Source organism: Globicephala melas, chromosome 20 (assembly GCF_963455315.2).
Source record: "Globicephala melas chromosome 20, mGloMel1.2, whole genome shotgun sequence".
Lineage (NCBI taxonomy): Eukaryota > Metazoa > Chordata > Mammalia > Artiodactyla > Delphinidae > Globicephala > Globicephala melas.
In genome coordinates this window covers 6,837,816-6,856,103 of record NC_083333.1, presented here as the reverse complement: position 1 = coordinate 6,856,103, position 18,288 = coordinate 6,837,816, and the positions used below count along the sequence as shown (strand labels likewise).

The window sequence follows — 18,288 nt, the reverse complement described above, 5'->3', positions numbered from 1 at the left end:
TTCTAAATATAGGTGGAAACACACTAAACAGTAGTGTTATTATTTCAAATAGTAGTAAGCTGGGACTAGTCATAAACAAATCAAGCTTTAAACATCTTTAAAAGAACACACACACTGGTCAAAATGATGTTTTATGGGAGAGGGCTTTTGTTTACTTACAAATAATACTCTCCCATAGACCTAATATTCAATACAGTTGAATAAAATGTTATTGCAGGTGGCCTATGTGTTCTGAGAAATGCCAAGATGAGAGAGAGACAGCTTTTGCCTCAAGGACCTTATACACGAGCCAAAGGGACAAGATGTATTCACTGATAAGTCAGAGCAGATCACGAAAGCCAAGTCAAAAACACGGGCGCAGGACTGTGGGAGTTCGTGGACAGAGAGACTGTACATCTAACTGATGGATACTGGGATCGATTTTCTCATCTGTGAAATGAGAGGAGTGGACCAGATGAGTTCCAAGTCCCTTCGGGTTCTAAAACTCTGATTCCTTTGGTATATACTGTTGAGCCAAACAGAAAATTTCATAAAGGAAGTAGTGTTTGAACTGGGTATGATCTTGAAGTGAAGCTACTGGAAGAAAAAGAGGAGAGAGAGCATTTTAGGCAAAAAGAAGAACATAAGCACAGGTCCAGAAAGCAAAGGGCATGCTTGGGAGAGCACTAGGCTTCCAGCGTGGATGGGTCACAGCAGGAGACAAAACTGGAAAGGTAGATTGAGGCCTTCAATGCCATGCAAAGGAACTTGGATTGAAGTTGGTAGAGAGCCCACAGGGGTTTGTGGGCTGTGTAGATGACATGACCAGACGTATGTCGGAAAGTGAAAGAGCAGAATGAGGCTACAGTGTTGGCCGGCTACCCTGTTACTCTTTGTTACGTCTAAGGGCCCTATTTACACAGGCCTCACCTGCCAGAGAGGTGACACTTCATGGGAGAGACCTAAATAAACAAAAACCAAAGCAATAAGGACTAAGAACCAAGCAAGGCCAGGAAATAGGATCAGTTGTGGGAAACTAAAATGTCTACACACAAATATTGACGATGACTACAAGGTAGACTACTTACAAACAGGCCAACGGAAGATGACAAGTAAGAGGAAAAAGAAAGTCACAAAATGTAGGAAAAATAGAGAAGCGGATAAAACTAAACATATAAGAGAAAAGGAAAAAGACTTATATAACACCTGTGAGCTACTAGAGGAAACCGGAGTATGAGAGATCATAGGACTACACGCTACCCCCATAAAATCTGGGCAGCATAATGAACATTTAAAAAAATTGGCTATATACTAAATAATGTCAAAACAGGACAAATAACAGAAATGAGAGGCGCACACAGCCGACCTAACTGAATTACTGTTGAAGAGAGCAGGCCGGACACTGTAAGAGAAGACTAGACAGGGCACGATCAGCACTTCTGTTACGACAGCAATTCTGAAATAGGACGTCTAAGCAGAAGACTAGAATCCAGATGAAAAGGAAAAATGGTTAACAGATAACATCTGGCCCCCCAGTCACTGAAGAATACCTCTTCCCCGTACAATGCTTCTCCCCTGCATCCCCTTCCAACAGCCCTCCTTAGCTAGATCCAAAAAGAACTATAAAACTTTGAAATGAATCGACAGTTATCTGCTAGGCAACAAAACTAGGTATGAGGAATTATAGCTGTGTCAGGTTACTACTATCTCTCTCTCTTTCCTTTTTTTTTTTTGCAATATATCAACTTTATTTCCATCTTGATTTCAAAAAAATTTTATTGAGGTAAAATACACATAACATAAAATTTACTATCTTAACCATTTTTTATTGTACAGTTTCATTGACCTGTTGTGCAACCATCACCACTATCTATCCCCATAATTCATCCTGTAAAACGGAAACTCTACATGTATTAAACACTAACTCCCCGTTCTCCCCCAGCCCCTGGCAACTACCATTATACATTCTGTCTTTATGATTTTCACTACTCTTAAGTACCTCATATAAGTGGAATCATCCGCTATTTGTCTTTTCGTGACTGGCTTATTTCATTTAGCATAATGTCCTCAAGGTTCATCCATGCTATAGCAGATGCCAGAATTTCTTTCCTTTTTTTTTTAAAAAAAAATATTTATTTATTTATTTGGCTGTGTCAGGTCTTAGTTGCAGCACATGGGATCTTCATTGCTGCATGCAGGATCCCCAGTTGCGGCATGCGGGATCTTTAGCTGCGGCATGTGGGCTCTTAGTTGCAGCATGCGGGATCTAGTTCCCTGACCACGGATCAAACCTGGGCCCCCTGCATTGGGAGCTCAGAGTCTCAACCACTGGACCACCAGGGAAGTCCCCCCCCCTTTTTTTTTTAGAATTTCTTTCCTTTTTAAGGCTGAATAATATTCCAATTATGTACAGACCATATTCTGCTTATCCATTCATCTGCCAATGGACACCTGGGTCGCTTCCATGTTTAAGCTATTGTGAATAATGCTGCTATGAACATGGGGGTAACAGGTATCTCTCCAGGACCCTGCTTCCAATTCTCTTGAGTATATACTCAGAAGTAGAACTGCTGGATCATATGATAATTCATTTTAATTTTTTGAGGAACCACTGTATTGTTTTACACAGCAACTCTACCATTTTACATTTCCACCAGCAGTGCACAAGCATTTCAATTTCTTCACCTTTGCCAACACCTGTTGTTTTCTGGTTTTTTGATAGTAGTCATCCTAATGGGTGTGAGGTTGTATCTCACTGTACATTTTTTTTAATAAATGCTGTGTTTTTTTCCAAGAGAAACACTTTATTTATTTATTAATTTTTGGCTTTGTTGGATCTTCGTTGCTGTGCGCAGGCTTTCTCTAGTCGCGGTAAGCGAGGGCTACTCTTCGTTGCGGTGCGTGGGCTTCTCCTTGCGGTGGCTTCTCTTGTTGTGGAGCACAGGCTCTAGACACCTGGGCTTCAGCAGTTGTGGCTCGCGGGCTCTAGAGCACAGACTCAGTAGTTGTGGCACATGGGCTTAGTTGCTCCGCGGCATGTGGGATCTTCCCAGACCAGGGCTCGAACCTGTGTCCCCTGTATTGGCAGGCGGATTCTTTTTCTTTTTTCTTTTATTTATTTTTTACATCTTTATTGGAGTATAATTGCTTTACAATGGTGTGTTAGTTTCTGCTTTATAACAAAGTGAATCAGTTACACATATACATATGTTCCCATATCTCTTCCCTCTTGCATCTCCCTCCCTCCCACCCTCCCTATCCCACCCCTCTAGGTGGTCACAAAGCACTGAGCTGATCTCCCTGTGCTATGCAGCTGCTTCCCACTAGCTATCTATTTTACGTTTGGTAGTGTATATATGTCACATGCCACTCTCTCACTTCATCCCAGCTTACCCTTCCCCCTCCTCATATCCTCAAGTCCATTCTCTAGTAGGTCTGGCAGGCGGATTCTTAACCACTGTACCACCAGGGAAGTCCCACTCTCACTGTACTTTTTTTTTTTTTTTTTTTTTTTGGCGGTACGCGGGTCTCTCACTGTTGTGGCCTCTCCCATAGTGGAGCACAGGCTCCGGACGCACAGGCTCAGTGGCCATGGCTCACGGGCCCAGCCGCTCCACGGCATGTGGGATCTTCCCGGACTGGGGCATGAACCTGCATCCCCTGCATCGGCAGGCGGACTCTCAACCACTGTGCCACCAGGGAAGCCCTCACTGTACTTTTGATTTGCATTTTCCTAATGATTAGTGATACTGAGCATCTTTTCGTGGGCTCATTGGCCATTCATATTATCTTCTTTGGAGAAATGTCTATTCAAGTCCTTTGCCCAGTTTTTAATCAGGTTGTTTGCTTTTTTGTTGTTGAATATTAGGAGTTCTCTAAATATTCTGGATATTAATCCCTCATCAGATATATGATTGGCAAATATTCTCTCCCATTCTATAGGTTGACTTTTTACTCTGTTGATAATGTCTTTTGACACACAGGTTACTGCTATCTTTTGCAGCAACAAAAGTAATATGAGGGACTTCCCTGGTGGTCCAGTAGGTAACACTCGTGCTCCCAGTGCAGGGGGCCCGGGTTCAATCCCTGGTCAGGGAACGAGATCCCGCATGCATACCACAACTAAGAGTTTGCATGCCACAACTAAGACCCAGAGCAGCCTAAATAAATAAATATTTTTTTAAAAAAACTAATATCAAAATCCCAACAACTTAGCAGATAGATAAATGCAGCAACCTTGTTGGGCCACAGTACACAAAATAAAGGAGGGCTCAGAGACGTCCGACATTAAGGAAAAAGCCAAGGAAACTTCGGTTTTCTCATTTCAGCGTGCATTTAACCCTGGACCTGGGTGAGCTGTGCTACAATATATGCTTCTGGTCCAAGGGACGCTGAGTGACAGCTCACGGCTGGTCTGGGCAGCCTCCCCCTGCTACTAGTGGGACAAGTCATGCAAGTTTCCTGCTGTGTATGGGGCAGATCAGTTAAGGAAGTACTCTGTAAGCAGGCAGATCAATATTTTGGTCACTTGGTTGTGGGGTCTTTAAGAAATCAGGATATATTTAATACGAAGGAATAAGTTACTTACTTGCCGGCCATCCTGCCCCACATTTGTTTGACCTCTTACAACAGTTCGAATGCTGTCATCCAGTCTCCTAGCAAAAAAAGTTAAAGGATACAAATCATTAAAATATCTCGATTCCTTCAAGACGAAAAGACAACTCTCAAAACGGGAGAAAATATTTGCAAACGAATCAATGAACAAAGGATTAATCTTCAAAATATATAAACAGCTCATGTAGCTCAATATTAAAAAAACAAACAATCCAATCCAAAAATGGGCTGAAGACCTAAATAGACATTTCTCCAAAGAAGACATACAGATGGCCAAGAAGCACATGAAAAGCTGCTAGACATCAGTAATTATTAGAGAAATGCAAATCAAAACTACAATGAGGTATCACCTCACACCAGTTAGAATGGGCATCGTCAGAAAATCTACAAACAAATGCTGGAGAGGGTGTGGAGAAAAGGGAACCCTCTTGCACTGCTGGTGGGAAGGTAAATTGATACAGCCACTATGGAGAACAGTATGGAGGTTCCTTAAAAAACTAAAAATAGAATTACCATATGACCCAGCAATCCCACTACTGGGCATATACCCTGAGAAAACCATAATTCAAAAAGACACATGCACCCCAATGTTCACTGCAGCACTATTTACAATAGCCAGGTCATGGAAGCAACCTAAATGCCCATCGACAGACGAATGGATAAAGAAGATGTGGTACATATATACAACGGAATATTACTCAGCCATAAAAAGGAACGAAATTGGGTCAATTGTAGAGACGTGGATGGATCTAGAGACTGTCATACAGAGTGAAGTAAGTCAGAAAGAGAAAAACAAATATCGTATATTAACGCATATATGTGGAACCTAGAAAAATGGTACAGATGAACCAGTTTGCAGGGCAGAAATTGAGACACAGATATAGAGAACAAACATATGGACACCAAGTGGGGAAAGCGGCGGGGGTGGTGGTGTGATGAATTGGGAGATTGGGATTGACATGTATACACTGATGTGTATAAAATGGATGACTAATAAGAACCTGCTGTATAAAAAAATAAATAAAATTCAAAAATTAAAAAAAAAAAATCTCGATTCCAGGTTGACCAAAAGAAAAAAAGCTGGGATTCCCTGGTGGCACAATGGTTAAGAATCCGCCTGCCAATGCAGGGGACATGGATTTCATCCCTGGTCCGGGAAGATCCCACATGACGCGGAGCAACTAAGCCCATGCACCACAATTAGTGAGCCTGTGCTCTAGAGCCCACGAGCCACAACTACTGAGCCCGCGTGCCACAACTAATGAAGCCCGCGCACCTAGAGCCCGTGCTCTGCAACAAGAGAAGCCACAGCAATGAGAAGCCCGCGCACCACAACAAAGAGTAGCTCCCGCTCGCTGCAACTAGAGAAAGCCCGTGTGCAGCAATGAAGACCCAACTCAGCCAAAACTAAATTAATTAATTTTTTTAAAAGTTAGTAACATATCCATCAATGTTTGCAGATTGCAGCTACTTATTCAGAAGAAAAAACAAAGATGTCTGATGATAGGAGGAAGAGTGAGGCCTTGGACCTCAGTGAGGGAGCAGCAACAGTAGTGTAGAAGCCAAGCCCTGCACAGACTAATGAGTCGCCTTTGTTATTTTTTAAAAGGCTATTTTCACTTAATGTTCAGAGCCATTCAAAAGGACCAATGTAACTTTTAGTATTTGTCATGGAGTAAACCAGAAATGACAAAGTTGCTGAAACTTTATGGGAACAAGCCAGAGAATTCAAAGTAGCCCGCACAAAATCCTTCCTCAGTAACATCCTAGGAACCTTAAAAGGGATGAGGAGCAGGTGCTGTATGAAATCCATGCCTCGCCACCTGGGCCCTGATCTGCAGGAGGCGGATCTGTGGCCCCCACTTCCTCTTTCTCCTGCAGCTTAACAGGGGCCATTTAATGGCATCTCAACCAGAGAATTTTATGTCAGTTTATGTCATTTATGTCATTTTTCATTTGAAGAACCGTTAAAGGTATGGTGAGAGAAAGCTGAAAATAACTGGCTTGCAAGTGATTTTCACTTTTGTTGTTGTTTTGGGATTTTTTTGGCCGCGCCGTGCTGCGCAGCACGTGGAATCTTAGTTCCCCCAACTAAGGATCGAACCCGCGCCCCCTGCATTGGAAGCATGGAGTCTTTTTTTTTTAAACATCTTTATTGGAGTATAATTGCTTTACAATGGTGTGTTAGTTTCTGCTGTATTAACAAAGTGAATCAGTTATACATATACATATATCCCCATATCTCCTCCCTCTTGCATCTCCCTCCCACCCTCCCTATCCCACCCCTCTAGGTGGTCAAAAAGCACAGAGCTGATCTCCCTGTGCTATGCGGCTGCTTCCCACTAGCTATCTGTTTTACATTTGGTGGTATATATAAGTCCATGCCACTCTCTCACTTTGTCCCAGCTTATCTTTCCCCATCCCCATGTCCTCAAGTCCATTCTCTACATCTGCGTCTTTATTCCTATCCTGCCCCTAGGTTCTTCAGAACTATTTTTTTTTTTTTAGATTCCATATATATGTGTTAGCATACGGTATTTGTTTTTCTCTTTCTGACTTACTTCACTCTGTATGACAGACCCTAGGTCCAACCACCTCACTACAAATAACTCAATTTCGTTTCTTTTTATGGCTGAGTAATATTCCATTGTATATATGTGCCACATCTTCTTTATCCACATTCATCTGTTGATGGACACTTAGGTTGGGAAGCACGGAGTCTTAACCACTGGACAGCGAGGGAAACCCCTCGCAAGTGATTTTTGGATCATGGGGGAATTTTCATTTTCTGTGCAAACCCTATAAAACTTAGCCGTCTCTACTACCGCTGTTACAGCTAAAGTCCACTGAAACAATCAACAGGCTTCTTTGTATTTATTTATTTTTGGCTGCATAGGGTCTTCATTGCTGTGCGCAGGCTTTCTCTAGTTGCGGCGAGCAGGGGCTACTCTCCGTTGTGGTGCGTGGGCTTCTCAGTGTGGTGGCTTCTCTCGTTGCGGAGCACAGGTTCTAGGCACACAGGTTTCAGTAGTTGTGGCGCACGGGCTTCAGTAGTTGTTGCACATGGGCTCAGTAGTTGTGGCGCACGGGCTTAGTTGCTCTGCAGCACGTGGGATCTTCCCAGACCAGTGCTCAAACCTGTGTCCCCTGCATTGGCAGGCAGATTCTTAACCACTGCGCCAACAGGGAAGTCCCTTCTTTGTACTTTTTAAGGCACCCAACTGAACAAAACATTAATGGCAGAGGTCTTCACCTAAAAATCCAAAGGTTGTCAGGGAAAAAAAAATCATCTCCTGGATTCAAAATGAAGGCTTCTCCTCATCACAAGTTAAAAAACAACAACAAAAAAAAAACTATATTTAAAGTAATAACATCAACCATTACAATAATAATTACAACAAACAAACTTTGAGTATCTACCATGTGTCAAAACTGGAAATTCAGACATGGATAAACCAGAATAAGGCTATTTGGCAGAAAGGACATCTGATGACCACCCTAGACATCCTAGATTAATCACAATGTTTAGTCCTGGGACACCACCCACACCAACCAGCAGATCTGACCACATTGTTAGCTGATACATGGCCAAGGGATATATAAGCCCAGCTTCATATCTAAGCCTCGGGAATACAAAAAAAAAAAAAAAAAAAAGGGTAAATCTGCTAGGGAAATAAAGCCACTAAAAATGTAGCAGAAATGCTTTTGTCTCCTTTTATAATCAACTGTTTTGAACAGTCTGTTACAGATTCCTTCCTTTTTTTAAAATAAATAATTGAAGACTGATCAAAGAATCAAGTTTTTTGCCACAAGGCTCATATGGAAACCCAGAAAAAAATACTATTTTTAAAAAGATTACCATCTACAGCAAACTTGAGATTTTAGTGTTCTTACAGATAAGTGTGATCCAGAATGTGATTAACTAAATGAACAGCATACTTTCATTAATTATTAATAATCACACGGTGTTACTTACCTTATTTTCAGTCTAATTTTGTTCACAACTTCATCGATGTTTGCCAGAGACTACAATAAAGAAGGAAAGGTGCCAGCTGTTATTTCACTTCCTGGAATTCCTCTTTCCAGAGAAATGATGAACTGTAATGGCTATTTATGACATCTCAAAGAAACTAATCATACGGTATGATACAATTTTCACTTAAAAAAATATATATATAGGGAATTCCCTGGCGGTCCAGTGGTTAGGACTCCACGCTTCCACAGCAGGGGCATGGGTTCAATCCCTGGTCGGGGAACTAAGATCCCGCAAGCCTTGCAATGCAGCCGGGGTGGGAGGGCAGAGGAAGTATAGCCGGTAGTTGGCAACAACTGCAAAATTCAGCCTGGAATCTATTTTTCATAAACAAAGTTTATTGGAAAACAGCCATGTCCATTCGTTTACATATTATCGACAGCTGCCTTTGAGCTACGAAGACAGAAATGAGTAGCTGCAACAGAGACTGAATAATCCATAAAGCCTAAAATTGCTATCTAGACCTTTACAGGAAATTTCCTGACCCCTGGTATATAGGATCGTGACAAACTCGTACAACAAAATCCTCATAGCAACAAAAATGAATGAATGATTACAACAGACAACAACATGGATGAACCTTACTAACATGATGTTGCGTGCACACACACACACATGTACACAAACCAGACACAAGAGCATATACTGTGTGATTGCATTTATAGTATTTCAAACGTGAGTGAAACGTTCTCCTGCGTTAGAGGTCAGGATAGTGGTTAACTCTGGGGGGGCAGTGACTGGGGGGGCAAGAAGGGGCTTCTTTATTAATGTTTTATTTCTTGGTCTGGGTGGTGGTTACCTGGCTTCACTCATTTGGTGAAAATTCATCAAGTTGTACATTTAGGATCTGTACACTCCTCCACATTATGTTAAACGTCAATAAATAAATACCTCTGTTTTTTATTTCGTGTCTAGGTCCATTAGAAAAAAGCCTGGAAGGATAAACACTATTACTTTGAGTCTATATTAGTAGCTGTAACCTATGAAATCAGTAGCAGTAGTTGTAATCTATGAGGAAGAGGGATTTTAAGTTTTTCTTCTTTTTGCCTATGAGTATTTTCTAATTGCTCTATATTGACAATGCACTGCTATTGCAATTATAATACAGTTATTTCTATTTTTAAGACAATGACAATAAAAACAAATGGACTAGTACCAATTTAGTGAGCTGAAAACATGAGGAAAGGGTGCCCCCTAATGGAATAGAGATGGTACAATTTTATAGCACCATTTTAACTGAAGTTTTCAAAATATAATTTTGTAAGTCCTCTTTCCCTCTCTCCCGATAGATATTTTACCTCAGAAGGAATTGGGGGTGATGCAGGAATTGTGCTTATAAATTGCTAGCGGCAACCTGTGCTGGCAGGAAGAGGCAGGAGCCTTCCAGGCACAGGTCTGATAAGAGAACCAGGTCACACATAAAACAAGATGAAGTCTTGCCATTTACGACAAGATGGATGGACCTTGAGGGTATCAAGTGAAATAAATCAGACGGAGAAGCACAAATACGGTATGATTTCACTCATATGTGAAATATAGAAAACAAATAAACAAACAAATAAACAAAATAAATGAACAAGGGCTTCCCTGGTGGTGCAGTGGTTAAGAATCCACCTGCCAATGCAGGGGACACGGGTTCGAGCCCTGGTCTGGGAAGATCCCACATGCCACGGAGCAACTAAGCCCCTGTGCCACAGCGACAATGCAACTACTGCAATGTCCATGAGGTATATAGATGGATTTTGCCCAAGATTTAGCAATAGCTGAAAGAAATTATAAATCATGCCCTTACTTTCTATTACCTTTTAATTAAGGTCCATGAGAATCTGGGTTGGAAAATGGTATAAATCTGGGGTTGGGGAAATAAAGGTACCCCTGTGTCATAAATTTCCTGAATTACCTGAGAAACTTCACTATACATCACCATGGATGTCGGGACATAATTAGACAAGACATATAAGTGAATCTGTGGAACAACAAATGTCTTATGCTACCTTCAGTAGTTTAAAAACAAAAACTTATCAGGAAGAAGGGAGAACCGGGTGGTTCCCTATATACATAATTTTCAAATCTAACAATTTGTTGTGGTGAGTTAGCTGTCTTGATAGGCTGGGGTAAATTAAATCTTTTCGTGGCTAAAACTGCTATCTTTATACCATTGCTTCCAAATTTCTATCTCCAGCTAATTCCTAGAATTCATATTTCATAGAAAATGATGAGCTCTTAGGAATCCCCTGGCGGTCCAGTGGTTAGGACTTGGTGCTTTCACTGCCAAGGGCCCCTGTTCAATCCCTGGCCGGGGACTAAGATCCTGCAAGCTGTACATGGTGCAGCCAAAAAAGAAAAAGATGAGTTCTAAAGGCTATCTGTGAAATCTCAGAAAAGACAATCACACAGTATGATACCATTTTTTCCAAATTTATTTTAAAAATCAGCATGTCCATCAGAAAAAGTTTGGAAGGATATATGCCAAAATATTAACAGTTATGGCAATGATGGGCTCCAGACTCAAATATCCAACTATGTATTTCTACCTGGATGGCCCAAATATGTTCAAAACTGAGCTCACCTTTACACCCTAATTCTACCTTCTTACCACTAAAACTGGCTCTTCCTCCTTACTCCCAGTACAGGATAAAGGGGCCAACACCACCCACAGTCTGCTGGGCTAGAAATCAAAGTTCTGAAATTTACATCTTGAAATAGGAATAAAAGTAGCTTTCTAACTCCAGGCTTATCCTGCCTACCTCATTCCCATTTTTCCCCTATTACATTAGGAAAATCCTGTCTACTTCCCAATTTACTACAGAAAATTGGGGGTTGGGGGGCAACAGGACAGACGCTTTCAACCTAAGGGTATGATTTCTAATAATATGCTCACTATACAGAGAATTCCACACTAACACAACAACAGTATTTGGTATTAGCTAACCCTCCCCCCCCAAAAAAGAAAGCTGGTTACAACGAAGTCTAACTTGAATTTAACTCTCACTTGCTTATCAAGGTCCCTTAGATTATGTAGTATAACACATAATACATCATTAATATTCAGGATGAGCCAGAAGCCACTGCAAGAAGAAAACTCTATACTTACTTGCTCTGTTGGGAACAGGGTGTTGATATACTCCACAGCATTGAAATCTGCTCGATCTAGAGGATCCTGGCTTGGAAATACCTACATAAAGATAGAGAATTAAAAATCACCTATCTTTCTGCCTTGCTTTATGTATTATTTCTTTCCTCCCTATTGGTTGGTAAGTCTTTGGAAGGCAAAGACCATAGCTTTTTTTCATTTTACGAGGCTTAACAACAACAGACGCGCAATAAAATATCTAGTAAAGTAAATCTGTAATTTTCACATCTTAGTAAAACTAACAGAATGTGCAACAGTGAAAAGTTCCAGATATCCACGAAATCCCAAGGACAAGGTAAAATAAGTGGGCATTGTACACTATCAGATTAAGCCAGCGGATGACATGGTTGTATTAAGGGAATCTTGATAACAGACTTATTATACACCATGTCTCAGTGATGTCTCAGCAGTAGAATTCACTATGCATCAAAGCGATTATTATACTCAGCGTCAGGAAGTGGAGAACTGTCCATCTCTTTTACAGAAGAAAGCAAGCCGCCTTCTGAGAAATATAGCTAACTCCCTTCAGATGTTGCAATTTGAAGAACATGTATCAAGGTGGGTTGCAAAGCAGTTAAGTGATCCCCTGGGTACTAGATTTCACCAGCTCAAGGCAGTTATTCTGGGAAGCAAATTCTTTTTTGAGGTCTTCTTATTGGAGAAACCTGTGCTAGAATTCAATCTTACCAAGAAATAGGAAAAACTGTGCTCTTCTAAAACCCTTGTCAAACGATAACTGACTGCATTATTTGTTTCTTCTATTGGAGCCCACTAGGTCCAAAGGGAATGAAATGTATGTCTCTGGGAATTCCCTGGCAGTCCAGTGGTTAGGACTCGTGCTCTCACTGCGGGCAGCCCAGGTTCAATCCCTGGTAGGGGAACTAAGATCCCACAAGCCCTGAGGCAAGGCCAAACAAACAAACAAAAAACAAACGAAAAAAGAAACATATGTCTCTTTCTGGCAGATGGAGGTGGGTGGAAAGCAGTGTGACTTGAACACCAAAACTTTTGCCTAATGGCCTGGCATCCTCAGGATCTGCCAAATGTGCTGTGAATGAGTAATCCAACCACTCCAAGGAAAACACACCTAAAAATCTATAAATGGGACAATACAAACAAATAACTTAGTACACTGGCAGACCCACAGTAAGTATTAATGGTCAATAAATATTAACTATCAGTAATAGAAGTAGTAATGTTTAACTTCAAAAAACTTCCCAGTGGTCATTAAGTATGGCTCACCACTCCTTTTCCTAAATCCCCTACACCAACTTCTTTAAGGGAGATTTTTCTCCCTTCATCAGGAGCGATACCCTGTACAAGGGTCTAAATTGCTATTTCTAATATCATCACTCTTAAAAACTCCATACGCTTGAAAAGAGAATTTAGTCACCTAAAGAATTCCTGCAGGGAAGAGAAGCCACCTGGGAATATTCTTCAACCTACCCCAAATTAATCAACAGCAGGAATTCTCAACTAAGTATGGTAAAGGGTTTTTTGTTTTTTGCTTTTAACCTTTGCCCCTCTGCTTTGCGATATGCTTCAAAAATAGAGGTTACCTCCTCCCCTCAATTCCGCGTCACTCACAAGGGGCTAGATGGAGAATCCGGAACACTGCGACACCAGCCTGATAAATGAATGAACAGCCCCGCAACTCCCAAAACCTGAGGTTGCTACCTATGAGGTCCCTTTTTCTAGGTGCATCCTTTCAGGAGACACAGCTCCTTTACCCAAACCCACCAGGACGCCCCACCCTCCAAAGACAATCAAGGCCTAGAAAAGATTCTCTCCCTCCTCTAGATTCAGAAACCCCTTCCCACCACCACCTCCCACCAAAACCTTTCCTTGCCCTTCTGCGCCTAGCTCCCACGTCTCCCACGAAGACCGCTTCCCCGGCGTCCTACCCCATGTCCCATCCCCAGAGCTGCCCCAGCCTCCACACTCTCCTCCCGTCGAGGGGCGGAACGCTCACCTGCTCGATGGCGAGCTGCACGTCGGGCGTGAGCTGCAGCACGGCTTCCAGCTCCTCCACGAACTCCAGTTCCTCCTCCTCCATCATCCTGCCGCCCAGCTCCCTCCCGGCGCCCACCCCTACCCCGAGCCGCACGTCCTGCAGCCACCCACGCCCCAGAAGAGCAACCCTCCAGCGGCAGCGCTCCAGACAGCCTGGGCTCTGTCACCCAGTCGGGCACTTCCGGGAAGCCAGGCACTTCCGGGATCCGGGGCATTCTGGGATAGCGGAGGACTGACCTCTGGTCCCAAGGAGGAGGTGTTCCTGTCACCTCCCGGAGTCTCCCTGGGCAACCCTGTAGTCCGGCGGCCCCCACCTGCCCTCACCCCTCCTTAAGATGGTGGGGACCCGCTTCACCTCGCCGAAGGCGCCCTCCCCACTTGGGCCCTGGCGCTGGGGAGGACCCGGCCGCTCCGGCAGGACCCCCCAGTGAGGGTGCGCCCCAACACCGTCGCGATCGAATGACAGCAGCTCTCACGGGCCGCGAGGCCGGCGATCCTTCTCAGGGGCCCCTTGCTCAGTGGCAGTAGGTGTCCCCCCAGCCATCGGGGGAGAAATGACCCCAGCTGGTAAGTGGCGATGTTGCCAAGGACAATTTGTAGGATGGGAATTTGTCCACTTGACAAGAGTTAAATTCCCCGTGTGCCAAGCTTCTAGGCAGCATTTTCTGGGGGCGTCCGCACCCAGGGGCCCCTTGCTCAGTGGCAGTAGCGGGGGCGGGGAAAAAGATCCAGATTAGGCAGTGACCCGCCCTGGGGAAATGTTGACTTTCTCTGAGACTGAGTAGCTGGAGTCGAAGTCACGGTCCACGAATGATGAGCTGTGTGATCTTGAACAAATTACTACATCGGCCCTGCTTACCCTGCAAGGATGCGGCGAGAGAGAAAAATTAAAATTGCTATGCAAATTTAAGCTAATAATACAGGTAATATGAGTGTGTCTAGCCCTTATGTACCACAAAGGAAAAAGCCAGGTCACCCTGTGGAACCACTTTTCCTCCAGACACAATGAGATAATTGCAGACAAGGGAAGAGTTGTTTTATCAGTTAAACATGGTAAAACTCCATGATGAAGTGTCCCTGGCCCCAATGAGCTTTTTTTTTTTTTTTTAATCAAAATTGTGGTTAAAAAAAGATGGGAGCAATATAATTTCTAACAGTAAAGGAAGGCTTAAAAATATAAATTGGTTACATAATAGAATATTACTGACTCAAAATCATGGTTTTTGAAAATTATTTAATGACATGGGAAAATGTGCATAATATATTTCAGAAAGCACAAATATACAGCATGGTCCCAGTTTACATGTGTGTGTATTTTGTGCCTATAAAAATTATAGCAAGAAATATTACTTTTCTGCAGGTGATGGAATGTATTCTTTGCACATTTTCCCAAAATGTCTATGAGCCTGTAGCATTTTTATAATCAGAAATATAAATGCCTTTTTCTTTTTGCGGTACGCTGGCGTCTTACTGTTGTGGCCTCTCCCGTTGCGGAGAACAGGCTCCGGAAGCGCAGGCCTAGCGGCCATGGCTCACGGCCCCAGCCGCTCCGCGGCATGTGGGATCTTCCAGACCCGGGCACCAACCCGACTCCCCGGCAGGCGGACTCTCAACCACTGCGCCACCAGGGAAGCCCATAAATGCCTTTTTTTTTGTTAAAGGAAATGATAATTTTATCCATCTGTCTTGGATGTTTTTCATTTTTTATATACAGTAAGAAATAATTTATATACAGTAAAATCCACCCATGTTTAGAATGCCGTGAGTTTTAATAAATGCATATAGTCATGTAACCACTGTCACAATCAAATCCTAGGACAGTTCCATCGTCCCCCCCAAATTCTCTCATGCCCCACCTCATCCCCTGGCAACCACTGACCAGATTTCTGTCCCTATAGTTTGACTTTTCCAGAATGTCATATAAATGGGATCATACAATATGTCACCTCTTGAGTCTGGCTTCTTTCACTCAACATAATACATTTGTATATCATCCATGTCGTTGCATGTATCAGTAGTTTATTTCTTCTTGCTGAGTGGTAAATACACTATCTGGATATACCACAGTTTGTTTATCCATTCCCTGGCTGAAGGACATTTGGGTTGTTTCTAGTTTGGGGCAATTATGAATAAAACTGCTATAAACATTCATATGCAGGTTTTTGTGTGAACATAAATTTTCATTTCACTTGGGTAAATACGTAGACGCGGGATTGTTGGGTTGTATAGTAAGTCTGTGTTTATAAGAAACCGTTCAACTGTTTTCCAAAGTGGGCTGTTATCATTTTCGCATTCCTGCCAGCAATGGATCAGCGTTCTGGTTGCTCACAGCACTTATATTTAATGATGATAATAATGGCTCACATTTCCTAGCCCTTCCTGTATGCCAGGCACCATGCTAAGTATACATTGTTTCAATCTACATGGCAGTTCGAAGGTTGGTAGTTATTATCATCATCTGCTATTCACAGATGAGAAAATTGGGATGTAGTTAAAAACTAACAAAAAACGTTCCCAAGGTTCCATAACCAACTCTTCCTGCCATTCATTCATTCATTCAATAAATTTATTGAATGAATAAATGAATGTTCCTGCTGGCAATAGGCACTAGGCCAGGTGCTGGGACTTTAGCAACCAACAAAATAGACCAAGTGCCTGCCTCCACGGAACTATTTCCAGGTATGAAAAGGGTATTCATACTTATAAGCAAAGAATTGTGTTAGGTCTAATGAAAGACAAGTAAAGCATACTATGGAAGACGATATTGATAGAGTGCTCTGATTGTATGTGGGGTTCAGGAGAGGCTTCTTTGAGGAAGTGACTTTTAAGCTGAAGCAAAGGGTGGGGTGTGAACAGGAGATGACAGACAAAAGGAACAGTATATGCAAAAGCCACGAAGATAGAAGAAATTGGCCAGGGTGATGGGACTTTCAAAGCCGAGGGGAGAATGGAACAAGAGGCCGAAGAAATTGGCAGTGCCAGATGGTGGAGACTCTTGAAGGTCATTTGAGAGATGGGAAGCCTTTGAAGGATTGTAAGCAGAGGAGTGACAGGACCAGCTTCACCGGGCCTGTCATCAGCCCTAGTCCCCTCATTTTTGTTTTCTCTGCTTCCAAGTGGCCCACAATGTCATGGAGAGTCATGATACCAGGGTGACCATCTCCAATACAAAGTCATGCTGTCCCATTGCCACTGATTGTCCTTTTACAAGTCCCTTGTCAACTCTCATTGCATTCCCCCTGCAACCCAAGCCTTTCCCTATGCTGAAGCTCCCAACTCCATTATCCCCCTTCTCCCTATTTCCAGATAAGATAATAATAATGAATATAAGTTTGGGTTTAAGAGAGTTACATGGTACAAAAGTCTAGGAAGATAAAAGAGCAGAGAGATAGGTGGACATCAGGTGAAGAAAACTGCATTAAATAGTAACAGACTAGGGCTTCCCTGGTGGCGCAGTGGTTGAGAGTCCGCCTGCTGATGCAGGGGACACGGGTTCGTGCCCCGGTCTGGGAAGATCCCACATGCTGCGGAGCGGCTGGGCCCGTGAGCCATGGCCGCTGAGCCTGCGCGTCCGGAGCCTGTGCTCTGCAGTGGGAGAGGCCACAACAGTGAGAGGCCTGTGTACTGCAAAAAAAAAAAAAAAAGTTTTATGTCCTAAATATAATATTGTTCAAGATTCGATAGCTTCCTCCACCCCAATCCCCCTTGGAGATTCGTTGCTTTGAGAGATCACTCCCACAGCCATCTCTAGTTTCCACATCTTTTCTGTCCACACTTGGCTTTCTCTCCTTAGTGTCAGTCACACATTTTCAAATGCCTGTGAAAATCTTCACTTTGCTTATCATCAGTTTCTTTTTCTTTGCCCTCACTGCCCTAGCCTAAGCACATTTATCTGTTGGGTTTAGAGTATAGCATTTGATGGCGAGGCACTCCAGTAGTGCTATCAGTTAGCGCCCGGGGTACTTATACAGAGTTTTACGGGCAGATTTAATCCACTACACCAAATGATAGCAAATGGTTTCAGGGACTAATACAATATAGTGCATTTACATAGTACTTTAATGAACAGTTTAAATGTTTTCATATATGTTATTATTATTATCTTGGCCAGAAGGCTTGTGCGATCCTAGTTTCCTGACCAGGGATTGAACCCAGGCCCCCTGCAGTGGAAGCTCGGAGTCCTAACCACTGAACCACCAGGGAATTACACATATATGTTATTTCTTTTTTTAAAAAAGTTTTTAAATTTTATTTATTTATTTTTGGCTGCATTGGGTCTTTGTTGCTGTGCATGGGCTTTCTCTAGTTGTGGTGAGCGGGGGCTACTCTTCATTGCAGTGCGCAGGCTTCTCACTGCGGTGGCTTCTCTTGTTGCGGAGCACAGGCTCTAGGCTCGTGGCCTTCAGTCGTTGTGGCACGTGGGCTCAGTAGTTGTGGCTTGCTGGCTCTAGAGCGCAGGCTCAGTAGTTGTGGCGCATGGGCTCAGTTGCTCCACGGCATGTGGGATCTTCCCGGA

General features: G+C 42.9%; 1 protein-coding gene across 1 annotated transcript in view; it reads right to left on the bottom strand.

The window, feature by feature from the left end:
• Window positions 1-14,050, bottom strand: part of VPS53 (VPS53 subunit of GARP complex) — a 125,671-nt gene extending 111,621 nt beyond the window's left edge. Inside the window, exons 1-4 of the mRNA XM_030861888.2 lie at window positions 13,732-14,050; window positions 11,721-11,801; window positions 8,570-8,619; window positions 4,568-4,634 (exon numbers count right to left, since the gene is read on the bottom strand). Of these exons, the coding sequence (XP_030717748.1) occupies window positions 4,568-4,634; window positions 8,570-8,619; window positions 11,721-11,801; window positions 13,732-13,818 (285 nt within the window). The 5' untranslated portion in view covers window positions 13,819-14,050. The remainder of the gene's footprint in view (window positions 1-4,567; window positions 4,635-8,569; window positions 8,620-11,720; window positions 11,802-13,731) is intronic.
• Between the last annotated feature and the right edge of the window lie 4,238 nt (window positions 14,051-18,288).